The sequence below is a fragment of the Metopolophium dirhodum genome, chromosome 1, assembly GCF_019925205.1.
Source record: "Metopolophium dirhodum isolate CAU chromosome 1, ASM1992520v1, whole genome shotgun sequence".
In the NCBI taxonomy this organism is placed as follows: Eukaryota; Metazoa; Arthropoda; class Insecta; order Hemiptera; family Aphididae; genus Metopolophium; species Metopolophium dirhodum.
Window position 1 is genome coordinate 41,767,296 of NC_083560.1, and position 18,825 is coordinate 41,786,120.

Here is an 18,825-nt window from a genome sequence, read left to right on the forward strand (position 1 = left end):
TGATAAAACAAGATATTTGACCAACATTATGTTTAATAGACGATTGATTAATGGAGAAATAATTGTTCGTTCATGGTTAGTTTATTTTCCAAGTTTAGGAGTAGTTTTTTGTGGGCCTTGTCGTATATTTCAAACATCTTTAGAAACTCAACTTGTTACTGAAGGATTTAATGATTGGAAAAATGCTATTAGCCGTTTCAGTTACCACGAAAATAGTAAAGAGCACAGAGATGCTATTATTAATTTAAAACATAGAGGTAATGTCTTGGGGCGTATTGATTATTCATTGATTAAACAATTGGATACAGAAATCGAATATTGGAGAAATGTGTTGAAGAGAGTAGTCGAAACTATTAAATCGTTAGCTTCTCGTGGACTCCCTTTTCGAGGACATGATTCGTATTTTGGTTCTGTACACAATGGTAATTACTTAATGTCACTCGAATTAATCGCAAAATTTGACCCGTTTTTAGCCGATCATATGTTCTTTTTGGAAATAAAGGTAGTGGCTCTACATCGTATTTATCTCACGTGATATGTGATGAGTTTATTTTATTAATGATGAAAAAATTAAAACATAATATTGTTAAAGAATTCAAAATATCAAAATATTTTTCCATAAGTATTGATTCGACTCCATATATTTCGCACGTCGACAAATTATCATTTATGGTGAGATATGTCCTCGAAACAGGTCTTCCTGTAGAACGATTCTTATGTTTTGTTTCAAATCCAGGACATAAAGCTTTAGATTTGACTAAGGCCATTACCAATACTTTAAAATCACACGATATTGACATTTCTGACTGTCGAGGGCAAAGCTACGATAATGCTAGTAATATGTCAGGTCAATACAGTGGAGTTCAGGGACGAATAAAAGAAATTAATCCACTTGTTTATTATGTACTATGTAGCGCACACTCGTTAAATTTAGTTGGCATATCTTCTGCTGAAAGTTGCTCACAAGCATCAATGTTTATTGGATTTATACAACAATTATACTACTTCTTTTCCGCATCAACACATAGATGGTCAATTTTGCAATTAAATATGAAACATAATGCTAATACAATTAAGAGTTTATCGAATACTAGGTGGTCGGCTCGCGCAGACGCATGTCGAGCATTATATAATTCGTGGGACAAAATTATTAATGCATTGGTCACTATCGAGGATGACATTTTCGAAAAATGTGCTACGCGAAATGAATCAAATGGTCTTTATAATCAAATGCAAAAATTAGAAACATCATTTATGGTAATTTTCTGGAATTATATATTAGAACGATTTAATGCATCAAATAAGCAACTACAATGTGTTGAAATTGGAAATGATAAAGTTTCTCAAATTTATACATCACTTATTAATCTAGTACGAAAAACCCGAGATAATTTTAATGAATATGAAACTAAAGCTAAAAAAATATTAAAGATTACCGAGTACAATGTTGATATAACTCGACAAAAAAAAAAAAAAATTACACTTCGATGAAAAAGCCGAACAAACTGAGTTAAGTGGTGGAGATAAATTTCGAGTTGAAACATTTTTTGTTATTATTGATAAAATTACTAATGAACTTGAAAAAAGACACCAGTTCAACAAAACGTTTTGTGATTTATTCGAAGTATTACTAAAAATTACATCTTTAAATTCTTTGAAAATAGTTGAGTCCGCTGAGAAATTGCAAAAAATGTACCCGAATGATTTGGATAATACTTTTTTGTCAGAATGCTTACATTTGCAATCTTATTTACTGAATAGTAATATCGATATTGACATCGATATTTTAACTCCAATCACACTGTGTCAGTATTTGAGAGAAAAATCTTTACATATTGAAATATTTCCAAATGTTGACACTGCATTAAGAATCTTCATAAGTGTACCAGTTTCCAATTGTACTACCGAGAGATCGTTTTCATGACTCAAACGTGTAAAAAACTACTTAAGGTCCACTCAAAATGATGAGAAGTTAAACAGCTTAGCATTATTCTCTATAGAAAATGAAATGTTAAAAGAATTGAATTGCGAGGATTTTGTCGACGTAAACCGATCGTTTAATAAATAATTTATTATGTAAGACATTTAGAATGTATACAAACATTTTGTAATTCCTTTTTTTTCTAATATTTTTCAACTTTAATTATTATGTTTTTGTATTTAAAATATAATTAAAATTTGTTTTGCATACCTACCTAATTAAATTTTATTTTACCATAATTAAGGGCAGCAATTTTCCGCAGGCCTACAAGCAGTAAATATATAAATACGCCTCTGGATGCAGGTTTTACTTCTCCGTAAAATACGGAACATTGCCGCTCAAAAGGCTCAAACCTTGAAGTAACAAAAGAGGATGACAGACTATTTTATACAGTATATGTATGTTTTTATTATTTTTGTATGAAAATATGTACACATTGAAAAATATGTCTATTTGATTAACCATCGTCCATCATAGTCCCTGTCCCGACAGTGATAGCTAATCGAGTTTCTACTGTAATATGTTTTATCATAAGTTATAAATATGTGTGTATTATAACTACCAACAATGAAACTATTATCAATGCTAATTAGATATAAAATGTAATCGCCTATTAACAACTATTTTACTAAAAACACAGATGTAAATGTTACTTCTTGACATTGTTTCCATGGACCAGGTATTGGTGTTGGGTTGTACACTTCTATAGTATTGACAAATTCTTCAGATTTATCTGTTTCTCCACCATTCACAAACAATAAATCATCTAATGTAATAACTCCTATCTAAAATTGTTATTCAAATTCAATATTTTTTTTAAGATTAATTAGTAAAATTATAATTATTATATTCACCAGGCATGTATTAAGAATTAGATAAATTAATAAATTAAATAAAATATTTTATAAATTTAAATAAAAAAATTAAATGTTTGCTCACCTCATATAAATAATTATTGAGTATATCCACACACGTATCACTCTGTCAATAGTCATAAATCTTCAATTTTTATAGCTAAGGATTAAAAATATAAAATTAGTTTGCAAGTAAGTAGTTTATAATGTAACCAAACAATCTAAAATATACAAAGACATGTTTTTATAGTAATTTTAAGATCAAGTTTGGACGAAATTAGATACATAAATAAAGAATAACGATTTTAGTTTTGCGTTATAGTTTAAAAATATTATTTTCGGGTGCTTGAAACTTCTAAAGTACAAATAATATACATAACTTACCGGCTACCATATTCATAATAATAATATAATATAAAATATATCCTTGGCTGACAAACCATCTCCGCTCAGAATCGTTTTTCGTGAACTATGAGTAGAAGTCAAATTTAACACTGTCCATTACTGTGACCCACTTGTAACCTACTGTAGAGCGTTAGAAAGCACAAACATTAATCCGTAAATTATTTTATGCCTAGCTAATAGTTTATAAAATTTTCAATTTTTATAGCTAAGACTTGAAAATCTAATATGAGGTTAAGCTGACCAACATGATAGATAAAATATTCTTAGTAATAATATTGGCTGACGTAACTAAAAATCATTTTTCGTATATAAATTTAGAACGACGTTTCTGTTCAAAAACTATTCATAAAAATCTTTGTACGCTATGAGTTCAATTATGATATTGCTATACTTTTTTTTACGTTTAATTTTAAATTTATAAATACGCATCAACAGTATAAACTCTATTACAGTGGTGAATACAAGCCCCGCCCTCTGTCTCTGTGGGCTGTCTTTTTAACGTTATTAAAATGTAGATAATAAAACAAAATTTAGTGCTTCGCTGGAACTACCAACATTAACATTTCATTATAGTCTGTTACAAAATTATATAGTTTTTTTTTCCAATGGATATCTTGAACATTCGAAAATATTAGTTGGTTTGTATTTAAAAGTTTGTTCCATTTTGTATTGAAATATTTTAATCTATACCTACCTATTTATAGATTTGAAAATGTGATACAATATGTCGATGTCCCTCCGAAGTTGTTCTAACAGCAATTTAAAAAAAAAAGTGAGTAATTGGATATTATAGGAATAACAATGTAACAAAATATATTTTATTTAGTCGCCCGTAAAAAGACATCAATTTTATACAAGTCCACTGAGGTTGAAGATCGAAGCATTATTTATACTTATATATCTATACTTATCGTGTATAGTACAGACACACAAAAAAAACCATACATTATTGTAAAATCAATTCTGAATCTTCGCTTCTGAGAAACTAAAATGTAAATTCAAATTTAATTTCTTTAATATAAAATTACCATTATTTTATTTTTGGAATGACGCACTTATGATTTATTAATTATTATCACGGCTTTATAGTTTTAAATTTTAATTAATGTTCTTAATATGATTTATAACTTATAATTTTGTATAGTTATGCACTTTGCCTATATTATAAAATCTAAATTTAATAAAAAAAAGATAAAATACTTAACGTATATATTATTATAATTTCCACGTATTATACTTTTATTATAAACTATAATAGTGCCCATAACTTTCAAATGTTGAAATAAAATTCCACTCAAAATGATGAGAAGTTAAACAGCTTAGCATTATTCTCTATAGAAAATGAAATGTTAAAAGAATTGAATTGCGAGGATTTAATTGACGCATTTGCCAAAACCAAATGTCGACGTAAACTGATCGTTTAATAAATAATTTATTATGTAAGACATTTAGAATGTATACAAACATTTTGTAATTCCTTTTTTTTTCTAATATTTTTCAACTTTAATTTTTATGTTTTTGTATTTAAAATATAATAAAAATTTGTTTTGCATACCTACCTAATTAAATTTTATTTTACCATAATTAAGGGCAGCAATTTTCCGCAGGCCTACAAGCAGTAAATATATAAATACGCCTTTGCTCATAACGTTTACCTAATGATTTATTAATGTAGTGATTTGCTCAATAAATTATGGTTATATGTATAACATATATAATTAATATGTTATATATTTAATTAATTAGGTACATACTATGTAAAAATTAAAAAACCGTCCAATTAAACAGCAAACCAATCACAAATTTAGATTTTTACATAATTATACGTCATAAACCTATTTAGGCTGTAGTATAGTATGCGGTCTACCGAAAATAAATAAATTAAAAACTATATCATAATATTATAGTATAATTATTTTAATAGTAATACCTAATAAAAAATTAATAGTTAAAAATTTGTTTGTAAATAAATATAATATAATATGTTATACAAAAATTTCCGCCATATCTCTCAAAAATGCATTAAATAAATTCGAGAGATACCTAACCTAACCGATGAGATACCTGCAATAATAATATGTATCATTATTTGATTGATTCGTCACTACTAATAATTAAATAAAAATCTTTTGCCAACATTTTGAGTGTATAAACTATAAATTGTAGTGTCGCGCAATAAATGACGTACTGAGCTATTGAGCCCATACTTATACAAAATGTCGAAGTATAGTTATCTGGGTATAAGGCAATAAAGTGTTGACCAAAAAAAAAAAAGTGTAAGATAAACTTGGGCTTATGTAAAAACCGGCCGGTCGCAGCTATACCGCATCCTACAGCGGCCGGTAGAACGCGTTTGCCAGTAGACCGCATACTAGCTATGTGACAGGCGCTATTTATTTATGATCGTATACATATATTATATATATTAATTCTATGCACCTACCCTATAATTATTATTACAACAGTATGGTATTATAAATGTGACTTGCTACTGTTACAATTGCTTGTTGTGCAGTTTAAATATCTATGATTTTTACTGACTATACTTTCCAGTTACTAATTTTTTTTTAAATGGTAGGCAGAGCCGGCGCAAGGGCAGTGCCGCCAGTGAACATGCACAGGGCACCGGGCAAATGTAGGGCCCTGTGAAAACGGAGCTCACTGCATAAAAGCAAATCATTACTGAATAAATATTATATAATTATGAAAAGATAACATTTTCAAGCTACAGTTGAAATAATAGTTCTGTGATATCCGTACAATTATACGTGTAACCAAACCTTTATTAAAAATTTAATTTTATATTTCTACAAAAATTTAAAAGTCCTCAAAAATGTTTAACAACATTTAATATTTTCGATACATTTAAGAGCATAAACAACGTAATTCGTAATTAGGTACCTACTGAATTAGTTACTTAAACGGTCTAATGTCTAAAGCTAAACTAGCTAGTATGTAGGTACCATAGGCGTGCGCCTATTATTAAGTTTCTATTGTAATAATTATTATTATAGATTTATACACGTGTATTGTGTATAGTGTATACAAAACTGATTTTGTATCAGAAGAATAATATAAACTTTTATTTATAAAAAACTTTTATGCAAAATATACAATCTTTTTACACCTATCAATGTTTTTATTTTATGAACCTACCTATCTAAGTCCAAAAATATAACTCTTTTCCATCAAATCTATTCCTTTATATAGTGTTTAGTGTTTACTATATGAATATATTAGTCTAGCTAGACAAGGAGCTAGACTATAATACCTTCATATTATACAGCATTGACCGTAGATGTAGGTATTATATTCAAAATATATTTATACTTTAAGTAGACGTGTTGGTTTTAACTTTACTACAATAGGTACTATACCTATAGGTACTATACCTATAGCGGTCTCTTAAACGTAATAGGTATATAATATAATGCACGGATGAAATAAACAGTATTGTAAGTTGTAACCAAAACTGTATAACACTATATAACTATATAGTTAGTCCAGGCAAATTAGACTCATTTTTGACAAATAGCGGAAAAAAAAGCTGGAAAGCTGAATTTTGGTATACACCTTTATTGAAGGGTACTAAGTAACATACTAAAAGTCCCCTAAGATTTGATGACCGCTACCTCCGCTAGAGCGCGCTTTGTGCAAGAAAAATCAGTTTTTCTCAAATAACTCGGTTAGGTCTAATCTATTTTCAATTTTCTTTTTTTTCTCTTTTTTAAAAAACTCGTCATCTATGACTTCATCACAAAACAAACATTGCAACTTAAAATTAAATTCTGGTATAGCTGACCTTAATTTTCCTTTTGTTGGTGAGGTGTAACTGGTTCCGCGTAAATCCTTCGTTGCATTTACTGCATTGATTGCAGCTTTGATACTTTGCGGTCGGGTGTAATCCTTACGACATTTTGGGTGCACTTTTATATTTTCGTTAAATTTTAACCACTTGTCGTCAAATCTTTGTTTACTTGAACTTATTAATGAATCTAAACCTTTAGATTTTAAAGTTACCACCTCACTTTCCAAGTTAATTAGATTTTCACAATTGCAGCACTTACTTAAAGACATACCTATCTACTTCTATTAACTAATTTCAAATAAAAAATAATCGATGAATAATAATTAAAATGATATAATATACATGATCGAAAACAATATAATCAAAAATACGCGTCGTATATAGCGACGTATTGACACGATAAGCTCTATTACATTACAGACACACGACTGAAGTAGATTAGCGCGACACGAACTGATTCGCGATAGTTAAAGTTATTTTTAAAGAAATACTATGTACGGGCCACTATGGGGTATTCCTATAGTAAGAGTAATAGGTTTTATGATGGTAGTTATTATAACAGGACATACAAATATATACTATTTATAACCAATAGTAACACAAATCAGTCAAAATTGATAAACTGCATTTAACATAACAAGATAATAATTATATATTTTAAACAAAATAATAGATTATTTTTCTATATAAATTATTTCGATGTCGTGTTATTCAAATAGGTACATTGCAGTGATGATGATACACCTACTACTAGTGTTCAAAAACGACCAAAATTACATAAAAATTAAGATGATTATGTTATAAATAAAGTTTTGTTTAAGTTAATAAATAAATAATATTTTGTTTGTCGAGCAGTAACCGAAATTGTGTCATCGCGATATTAACCAATATTAATTTTTATTATTATATACCTACCGGTTACCTCTATATGTAATAGTTATTTTATGTTTAGATAATAATTATAAAACAATAAACCGCTCATTTATACAAAATTAATACAAAAAAAAAAACTGTGTTAGTCACAATTACGGACGCCGTAAGACAGAAATTACCAATTCTATAATATTGGATGTCCGATTATCAAGGTAAATATTGATCCCACGAAATATATTGTAAGTACATTTTTTATAGGTAATCACCTCTTCTATAATATAGTATATAGGTATTTTTCTTATAATCTTAATAACAACCGAGTTATTTGAGAAAAACTGATTTTTCTTGCACAAAGCGCGCTCTAGCGGAGGTAGCGGTCATCAAATCTTAGGGGACTTTTAGTATGTTACTTAGTACCCTTCAATAAAGGTGTATACCAAAATTCAGCTTTCCAGCTTTTTTTTCCGCTATTTTATTTAATTTGCCTGGACTAAGTATTATCCGTATCACAAATATATTTGTAATAAGAGCTCCAACAGAATTGCAGGATTCTGCAACTGCAGTGAAGTGTTAGTCAGCTTATTTATGAGCATATATTATAATATATTAATTATAGGCACCTACCTACTTATATAATTATTAATACAATATGATACTGCGATGAGTTATGAATTATAAATATGACTTGTTACTGTTTAAATTACTTGTCCTGTAATGAGTGTAATGTAAACATCTATGATTTTTACTGACTATACGTTCCAATTACTAATTTTTTTTCAAGATGGTAGGTATACTATAATGTGCCCACGATGATAACAAGGACATTTTGATGTTGGCCGGTCGAAGCATTCTGATTTAAATTACGCATAAACAGACGACTGACAGAATTAATTATACATATATGTAACTAAGTAGTAAGTACATAGTTATTTAGTATATAATGGTCTCTTAAACGTAATTTGTATACAATTTAATGTTTATCAAATTAATTCTAAATTAATTCTCAAATTAAAAAATTACAAATCATTTTGCAGTTTAAAATATAAAAATTGTTAAATTTGTGTAGCTTAGGATTAGTTCAAACTATAACCAAAAAATCTAAAAAGATATTACACAGTTCTTTTATAGTACTTCATATTACACAAGCACTTCTTCTTTAAGCACTCCTCACCTACTACGTTATACATATTAAATATTATTATATATTTTTTTTCCTTAAATGTATATTTTTGCTATTTTTAATCACTCATTTTTTAAGTTTTACTTTTTTTTTACAATATGCATTTGTATAATGGCATATTCAAAAGCAGAATATTTTGCCCAGTACTATAATGAATAATGATGCATCAGAATAATTTTGGACGAGTAGCTTATGAGTTGTAACTTGTAAGTACCTATTTAAAGCTTATATGAGTGGAGAAGTAGACCAACATTATAAAGCCTTGCCACTCCACACCACTCACCACTCAAACTATTTGTCGAAAATACGATTTTAAGTCATCGGAGTACTCAGATTGTTCTGATTTGGAGTAAATATCTAAAAATGTTTTGAAAATTGTATGAGTTGAAATTACCTTTATAGTATTTATTGAAAATATCAGGCCCCTACGATTTTATTTTTTGAATTACAACATGAAAAAAAATTCGACTTTAACGTTAACTGGGAGTGTGTAAATTTGTAAAATTGAACTGTAATGCTTCCTTTCTTCTAAAATAACGAGTTAGGCAGTGGCGTACATACGGGGGGGGGTTCGGGTTCAAACCCCCCCCCAGGACCAAAAAAACAAAAAAAAAATAATATGATATAATTGATGAATTTCTTATTATTAATCAACCGTGTATACACAAATATACGTCATAATAATATGACTATTGAGTAAACAGTAAACACTATACTTAACCAACAACGAAAAAAGATTTCATAACGAAATTATGGGTGCCGTATAATATGGTATATCAATCAAAATAGACATTATTTTGATCGTACACAGTTAGTTAGTTGCGTGCGGATATAAATACATATTAATATTGTTTTTATCTCGACCGACTCGATCAGACAACGGAGAAAAAACCGATTGCGTTATAATCGTTGAATTTCGCGTGAGTGACAATAATACGGTGAAATGGAAGTTTTTTTTTTTTTTAACTCAGTTAAGTTAATATGCATACACATAGATATAGTATATATTGTATTTTTAAGTACAGAAGTTACCTATCACATAAGTAATAAGTAATAAATAATAATAAATAAGTATTATATATTTTAGTTGTCTTTCAAACAGATATTATTTGTGTACATCATAATACGATGAGTAGGTATTTTTAATTTTAATGTTTTAAGTATCAACGTGAATACTGTTAATAATAATTTTTAATGATTTATTATCACATCATAATCATTATCATTCGATTTCGATATATTTTAGGTTTTGAAGGTAAAATAAATAGTAATCATGGCTGAAAAAAAAAACAATCGAAACTGCAATCTTTTTTTTCGAAACCACCCTCAATAATGAATTCATTGTCAAATTCATTGAATGCAACTCAAACAGTTATAAGTTCCTCTAGTGGAACTCTTAATGGTCTAGCTATGCTCTCGATCAACAAAAATGATTCAATTACTCCTGATGAAGTGCTGGTTGAACTATCCAATAAAAAAAGGAGACTAGAAATTTTATTATAAATAATTAATAATATAATATTTATAATATTCTGTACTTACTATGTGCATATTAAATAATATTTAACTGCCATGAGTTACGTAAACCTTTGTATTTGTTTTGCTATTAATTTGCCTATTAATATTTATACGTGTAATGTGTTTGATTGTTAGGAGAATGGGTAGTTGCAAAGAGAAGGTTTTAGTGCTGGTTATTTTTTTTTAAACCCCCCCCCCCCTCCCCCAGAGCAAATTTGAATGTACGCCACTGGAGTTAGGATTCTAATAAATTAATAAAAATACAAATCTAACCATTCATAAAGTCAACACTCCGGCCTCCGGGGCCGGGGTCTAATGGCCCATTATCGAAAAATTAAAAAAAAATTGTACTTACTTCTACACTTGTAGATGATTCATCAAGGCCTCCATGGCCATTCACGACACGTATTTCACCAAGCGTGATATGTATACGACCTTTGCAATTTATGTCTCTTCTACGACATCTGTAGGATTTAGTTGTATTATTGTTTATTAACTTGTTAAATACATACTGAAATCCTTTATGGCATTTCACATAGTAGTGACGAATCAATCAAATAATGATACATATTATTATTGCAGGTATCTCATCGGTTAGGTTAGGTATCTCTCGAATTTATTTAATGCATTTTTGAGAGATATGGCGGAAATTTTTGTATAACATATTATATTATATTTATTTACAAACAAATTTTTTACTATTAATTTTTTACTAGGTATTACTATTAAAATAATTATACTATAATATTATGATATAGTTTTTAATTTATTTATTTTCGGTAGACCGCATACTATACGACAGCCTAAATAGGTTTATGACGTATAATTATGTAAAAATCTAAATTTGTGATTGGTTTGCTGTTTAATTGGACGGTATTTTTAATTTTTACATAGTATGTACCTAATTAATTAAATATATAACATATTAATTATATATGTTATACATATAACCATAATTTATTGAGCAAATCACTACATTAATAAATCATTAGGTAAACGTTATGAGCAAAGGCGTATTTATATATTTACTGCTTGTAGGCCTGCGGGAAATTGCTGCCCTTAATTATGGTAAAATAAAATTTAATTAGGTAGGTATGCAAAACAAATTTTAATTATATTTTAAATACAAAAACATAATAATTAAAGTTGAAAAATATTAGATAAAAAAAGGAATTACAAAATGTTTGTATACATTCTAAATGTCTTACATAATAAATTATTTATTAAACGATCAGTTTACGTCGACAAAATCCTCGCAATTCAATTCTTTTAACATTTCATTTTCTATAGAGAATAATGCTAAGCTGTTTAACTTCTCATCATTTTGAGTGGACCTTAAGTAGTTTTTTACACGTTTGAGTCATGAAAACGATCTCTCGGTAGTACAATTGGAAACTGGTACATTTATGAAAATTCTTAATGCAGTGTCAACATTTGGAAATATTTCAATATGTAAAGATTTTTCTCTCAAATACTGACACAGTGTGATTGGAGTTAAAATATCGATGTCAATATCGATATTACTATTCAGTAAATAAGATTGCAAATGTAAGCATTCTGACAAAAAAGTATTATCCAAATCATTCGGGTACATTTTTTGCAATTTCTCAGCGGACTCAACTATTTTCAAAGAATTTAAAGATGTAATTTTTAGTAATACTTCGAATAAATCACAAAACGTTTTGTAGAACTGGTGTCTTTTTTCAAGTTCATTAGTAATTTTATCAATAATAACAAAAAATGTTTCAACTCGAAATTTATCTCCACCACTTAACTCAGTTTGTTCGGCTTTTTCATCGAAGTGTAATTTTTTTTTTTTTTGTCGAGTTATATCAACATTGTACTCGGTAATCATTAATATTTTTTTAGCTTTAGTTTCATATTCATTAAAATTATCTCGGGTTTTTTGTACTAGATTAATAAGTGATGTATAAATTTGAGAAACTTTATCATTTCCAATTTCAACACATTGTAGTTGCTTATTTGATGCATTAAATCGTTCTAATATATAATTCCAGAAAATTACCATAAATGATGTTTCTAATTTTTGCATTTGATTATAAAGACCATTTGATTCATTTCGCGTAGCACATTTTTCGAAAATGTCATCCTTGATAGTGACCAATGCATTAATAATTTTGTCCCACGAATTATATAATGCTCGACATGCGTCTGCGGGAGCCGACCACCTAGTATTCGATAAACTCTTAATTGTATTAGCATTATGTTTCATATTTAATTGCAAAATTGACCATCTATGTGTTGATGCGGAAAAGAAGTAGTATAATTGTTGTATAAATCCAATAAACATTGATGCTTGTGAGCAACTTTCAGCAGAAGATATGCCAACTAAATTTAACGAGTGTGCGCTACATAGTACATAATAAACAAGTGGATTAATTTCTTTTATTCGTCCCTGAACTCCACTGTATTGACCTGACATATTACTAGCATTATCGTAGCTTTGCCCTCGACAGTCAGAAATGTCAATATCGTGTGATTTTAAAGTATTGGTAATGGCCTTAGTCAAATCTAAAGCTTTATGTCCTGGATTTGAAACAAAACATAAGAATCGTTCTACAGGAAGACCTGTTTCGAGGACATATCTCACCATAAATGATAATTTGTCGACGTGCGAAATATATGGAGTCGAATCAATACTTATGGAAAAATATTTTGATATTTTGAATTCTTTAACAATATTATGTTTTAATTTTTTCATCATTAATAAAATAAACTCATCACATATCACGTGAGATAAATACGATGTAGAGCCACTACCTTTATTTCCAAAACGAACATATGATCGGCTAAAAACGGGTCAAATTTTGCGATTAATTCGAGTGACATTAAGTAATTACCATTGTGTACAGAACCAAAATACGAATCATGTCCTCGAAAAGGGAGTCCACGAGAAGCTAACGATTTAATAGTTTCGACTACTCTCTTCAACACATTTCTCCAATATTCGATTTCTGTATCCAATTGTTTAATCAATGAATAACCAATACGCCCCAAGACATTACCTCTATGTTTTAAATTAATAATAGCATCTCTGTGCTCTTTACTATTTTCGTGGTAACTGAAACGGCTAATAGCATTTTTCCAATCATTAAATCCTTCAGTAACAAGTTGAGTTTCTAAAGAAGTTTGAAATATACGACAAGGCCCACAAAAAACTACTCCTAAACTTGGAAAATAAACTAACCATTAACGAACAATTATTTCTCCATTAATCAATCGTCTATTAAACATAATGTTGGTCAAATATCTTGTTTTATCACAATATACACGTTTGGAGTTAATAAAACCGTTTGTCATATTTTGATTAAAACCATTTTTTGCAACATAGTCGTGAAATTCGTCGTTAATAACCCATTTAACTGGGTCTGTCTCGAAAATGGTTTCATTTACTATCATATTAGTTAACTCATTTGACCCACAACTACCTTCAGGTTCAATATTGTCCACTTCAACAGATAAACTAATTGTTGTTTCACTGAACTGAGCATCTGTTTTCTTCAGAATATCTATAGTGTTAGTGTCACTATTACTACTACAACTACCAGATTTAGAAGCTGGATTTTTAAAAAAATCAGTCAATTTGTGTGTTTTATTTAAAACATTATGCAACTTTTCACTTTTTAATTGGGCAATTTTTTTGTATTGGTCACCACTTAACCGTTTTCTATTCGTACTCATATTCACAAAATAAATAGGATATTTAAAAATAAAAAACCAACAACCAGTGGCGTACATTCAATTGTATTATGGGGGGGGGGATTAAATAATATTATATACATATGTTTATCAGATTGCTTCGCCCAATTCAATGTTTTATCAAAGACGAAATACCATAGTTGTTAAAACATTCAAATTTCACACTCATTTTTGTAATAATACTTTTATTAAAAAATTGAAAACAACTTAAATAGGCATATTGAATATTAATAATATTGTACTACAACAAAAATTCCAAACGTCGTTTCTTGTTTGATAATTCAATAAGAACTTCGTTTGCGCTTATATCGTGATGACGGTTTATGGATAACATAGCTAAACCGTTAAGTCTTCCCTGTTTAAAAAAAAAAGTAAGTTTTATTAAATTTGAATTAAGTACTAATATAAATTGTATATTTTAACAGTTATTAATGTCTAATACTTCTATAATATAAAGATGTATATACCTCAGATGTAGAGTTTCTCAAGTAAGTTTTAATTCGCTTGAGGGCAGAAAATGACCTTTCATTTGAAGCAGATGACACCGGAAGAGTTGCTAATATTTGCATAAGCTTGAACACATTTGGAAACATTACTCTGTTACACACAGAAAGGGCATCGATCGCATTTTTTGATTTATCCAGTTCCGGTAAATTTTTGAGTTTCCTTTGCCAAAGTTTAAATTCATTTATAAATATCTCTTCACGATTTCCAACGTCCTCCAGATCTTCACTATACTGCCTTGTAAGATTGATAAAATCTTCATCATACCCATTTTCGTCAATAGTAATTTGAATTTATTATCAAATATAGGTATTAATAGTATTATAAATTAAGAAGCAAACATAATAATATATTGAGACTATAAGTGCTAATAAAATTATCACCAGTTCGTTAAAATCATAAAACCAATATTATTATTGTCTATTGATTTAACTTGAGTCTTTAATAAACATTATATCAAATTATAAATATCTTAATTTGAACACGTTACACGTCAATTTTAGCCAATATAGTACATAATATGCATTTATAAATTAAAATATGTACAAAAACATTAAATAAACTACAGATAGGTACTAAAAATATAAAACAGGTTCCATCTGTATAGTTGAAATAAGGTAAAACCATAAAACTTACTCATGTCTTCTTAACCATTTAAATTAAGAAAAAAAGTATTTGCATACCAGTACTCAGATTACTGATACACCTTTGCAATTTTACGCATAAGTATTTTGAACACTGTTAAACGTTTACGTATTTGTATATTCATTTAGTCGCATTATGTAGTCTAATTTACCAATAAAAAATGTACTAGTGTATACCAAATGCATTAAGAATATTAAAGACAACTTAGAAACAAATTAAATCATAAAATTGACTTACCTTTACTTTTTAGATAACTATTGCAGATTGTATTGATTTAATATTTTGATATAGTATTTGAAAATAAATAAAAAAGTCACTAGTTCACGACAGTACAACCATAGATTTGTACACTGAACGATTAGATTACGACACTGAACTCGGACATTTGGACAATCGTGTATATTATTATGAATAATAAACAAGAGATAAGGGAAAAAGTTATAAATTAAAATAATATTTCGTAACACTGGTATGCGGGCGTGCCATTACAAAAATAGACACACACGACACACACACACATGCAACGGGTCACAGACAGCTACAATTTAATAATAATGATAAACAATATTTAATATCTACACAACAATAATTTGTATGAGAATAGCAAGCATTTATTTATATCTTTATTCTTTAGTCCTTACCTCCTCAGACGAAAAATTAATATTTTTGTGATTCCATCATAATTTACAAAAATTTAATTTTATACACATGATGATATTTTCATGACGTGTATATATTATTTTTTATTCTAACCCTTTAAAAATTGGATTTTTTTTTGTCCTTGGGGAGGGATTTATCCCGAAATCCCCCCCCCCCCCCATTTGTACGCCACTGCCAACAACGATATAATAAGTAGACAAATAAAAGCGACACAGCTACAGCAGTAAGAACTCTACACTACACAATACGGCCAGTACGCACAGACTGAATTATAATTAATTATTATCACTTCTCCAGAAATAAAATAAAATATCGTCAACAAAATATTCGTATAGAACCGGCGTGCCGTCTTGATAATATTAGATTATACTATTATACTATTATACTATTATTATTATTGCCAATTATTATAAATATGTTTTATAGACACTCACCGACCGCACCGCCGTGGCGTGAATATATTCCCAATAGGCGGCGCGCGGCGGTAAAAAACTATAAAAATAAGAAATTCGAATTCTATTTTAAGACAATGCCATTGTTTTCAATAATTTAAAATAATCTTGTAGGCTGTTGTGGCTATTAGAGTATTTTACAGTAACAGAAAACGATATAATAAGTCTCACCAAGTCAATATATAATACCATAATTATCGAAAAAAAACCCTTGAAAAATATGCCGCCCCTCAAAATTTGCCGCTGTAGGCACGTGCCTATAGTGCCTGCATATAAATACGCCACTGATTATGCCTATATTATAAAATCTAAATTTAATAAAAACAATATATTAATGTATATTCAATATAGGTACTTAGTAGTATATGCTAGTCTTCGTCTCTCATTCATAAACGTTATTTTCGTTAATATCTCAATTACGTATTCATTCGCGGACTAATAAATAATAATAATTCTTCGAACTATATAATAATATAATACAAGTAAAACATTATATTAGTAGGTTATCTTCTTCTCGTAAGTCAATACAATATAATATCCTTATAAAAAAGCGATTCTGAACGAAGATGGTCAGACAGTCTATGATATATTACTAAGTATATTTGATTATATTATTTTATACATTTTTAAGAACAAAATATTTTTTAAATTTTAAATTTGATAAATGTTATCAAAAATCAAACTTAAAATACTTATAAAAAAAATTCTGCTCATGTATTTTTAACATTTTTAAACTGCTATTGTAACAATATACCAGGAGTTTTGTATTACATTTTCACGCTTTTTGACCCAACAAATACAATTTTATTGACATTAATAGAAAAAAATGTAAATTAGAAATTTTCCGTAAACGAGTCAAAATATTTTCACTAAATAAATTTTATGGTGTGTAGAAAATGCTTATATAAATAACCAGTAAAAATGTCATGCACTCACGGTTATTTGTTTTAGAGTTACACTATAAACCAAAATGTATTTCGTCGAAAACCAATTTTGTGTAAAAATTACCGTTTTCCTTAATTTTTATTTTGTTTTTCTCAGCGCTTTTGAAAACTATTAGGAAGTTTTTACTTTTGACACCCCTATGTATCAACTAGATTTACTTACCTATCAGAAAAAATAAACTGTTGAATGAAAATTCAAGCATTTTTACTGATGATGACAGACACAAAAAAAAATTTAAAAAATGAATAACACATCATTGTAAAATCAATACATTCATCGCTTCGCTCAGAATCTAAAATACAAACCACATGGTGTTTGCATTATAAATCGTTCGCACGTGTACCTGCTTAAATCTCTCGATCTATATTATACATCGGTATATACCTAATATACCACAATAGTATAGCAGTGCATGATTTTTGTTACTAGATTTTTCAATACTAAAATAACCCACAGACAATTAAGTTTTTAAACAAATTTTTACCAAATTCGTGTCTGTAGTTAAAATGTATATCTAAGGTTATTATTACCAGGAGCCAGTGTAGTAAAAAATACTTGAGTAGTTAAGTAATTACTTGAACAATTTTAAAATAATGTGCAATTTGTAATATAGTAATATATGTAGGTAGTAGCCAGTAGATATAATAAAGTAATATATGCAATAACTTTTTTTATTTTACCTACATACATAATAAATTATGTATATAATTTATTTGTGTTATTAGCCCTATAAAAACGTATTATATATATTTTTCTTCTTATATCAGTTATATTATACTTAATCAACCTAATTCTTACCAATTATTTTCTTAACTTTATGTCCATCTAAAAACTGTATACCTAAACTATTGAGTTAAAACATTTTTTGGCATACCTAACCCATAATATACTGACTTAGGTATACGTAAAAATGTATCTGATATGCCATTTACGTTAATATCTCAGTAATGAATTCATCTATGGGCTAATAAATAATAATAATGGTTCGAACTGTTTAACTTGTATTATATTATGTAGGTTATCTTCTTCTCGTAAGTCATAAATTAATACAAAAATATAAAAAACTCGTTCAATATTCAAAAATGTAATTATTTACTTTTTTGTCGGATATCAAGACACATGAACATAGGGAAAATTAATCATCATACTATGAATATATTTTGTACTCATCTGTTCACTTCACAAATTCGGCAAAATCTATAAGCCAATTTGCTATTATATTATGTAGGTATAGCTTTTATTTTCACAATTAATAGAATACATAATACAGAATTTAAAAT

General features: G+C 28.2%; 3 protein-coding genes across 3 annotated transcripts; 1 reads left to right on the forward strand and 2 right to left on the reverse strand.

Moving 5' to 3' along the window:
• The first annotated feature begins 669 nt into the window (after positions 1-669).
• Positions 670-1,924, forward strand: LOC132938801 (52 kDa repressor of the inhibitor of the protein kinase-like). The gene is made up of 2 exons (XM_061005813.1): positions 670-1,257; positions 1,811-1,924. The coding sequence occupies exons 1-2, from the start codon at positions 670-672 to the stop codon at positions 1,922-1,924; spliced, it is 702 nt and encodes a 233-aa protein (XP_060861796.1).
• A 677-nt stretch (positions 1,925-2,601) lies between these two features.
• LOC132938810 (zinc finger MYM-type protein 1-like) lies at positions 2,602-14,321 on the reverse strand. Its single transcript, XM_061005823.1, has 7 exons — positions 14,318-14,321; positions 13,835-14,197; positions 13,481-13,759; positions 12,532-13,208; positions 11,990-12,462; positions 10,975-11,083; positions 2,602-2,766 (listed from the first exon to the last, which is right to left on the reverse strand). Exons 1-7 carry the CDS (start codon positions 14,319-14,321, stop codon positions 2,602-2,604), a joined length of 2,070 nt encoding a protein of 689 aa, XP_060861806.1.
• Positions 14,322-14,580: 259 nt separating this feature from the next.
• On the reverse strand, positions 14,581-15,124 carry LOC132938818 (52 kDa repressor of the inhibitor of the protein kinase-like; the record flags this gene model as incomplete). The annotated part of the gene is made up of 2 exons (XM_061005829.1): positions 14,581-14,694; positions 14,807-15,124. Coding segments are annotated over 2 exons (432 nt in total), but the record flags the coding sequence as incomplete, so codon positions are not given.
• Between the last annotated feature and the right edge of the window lie 3,701 nt (positions 15,125-18,825).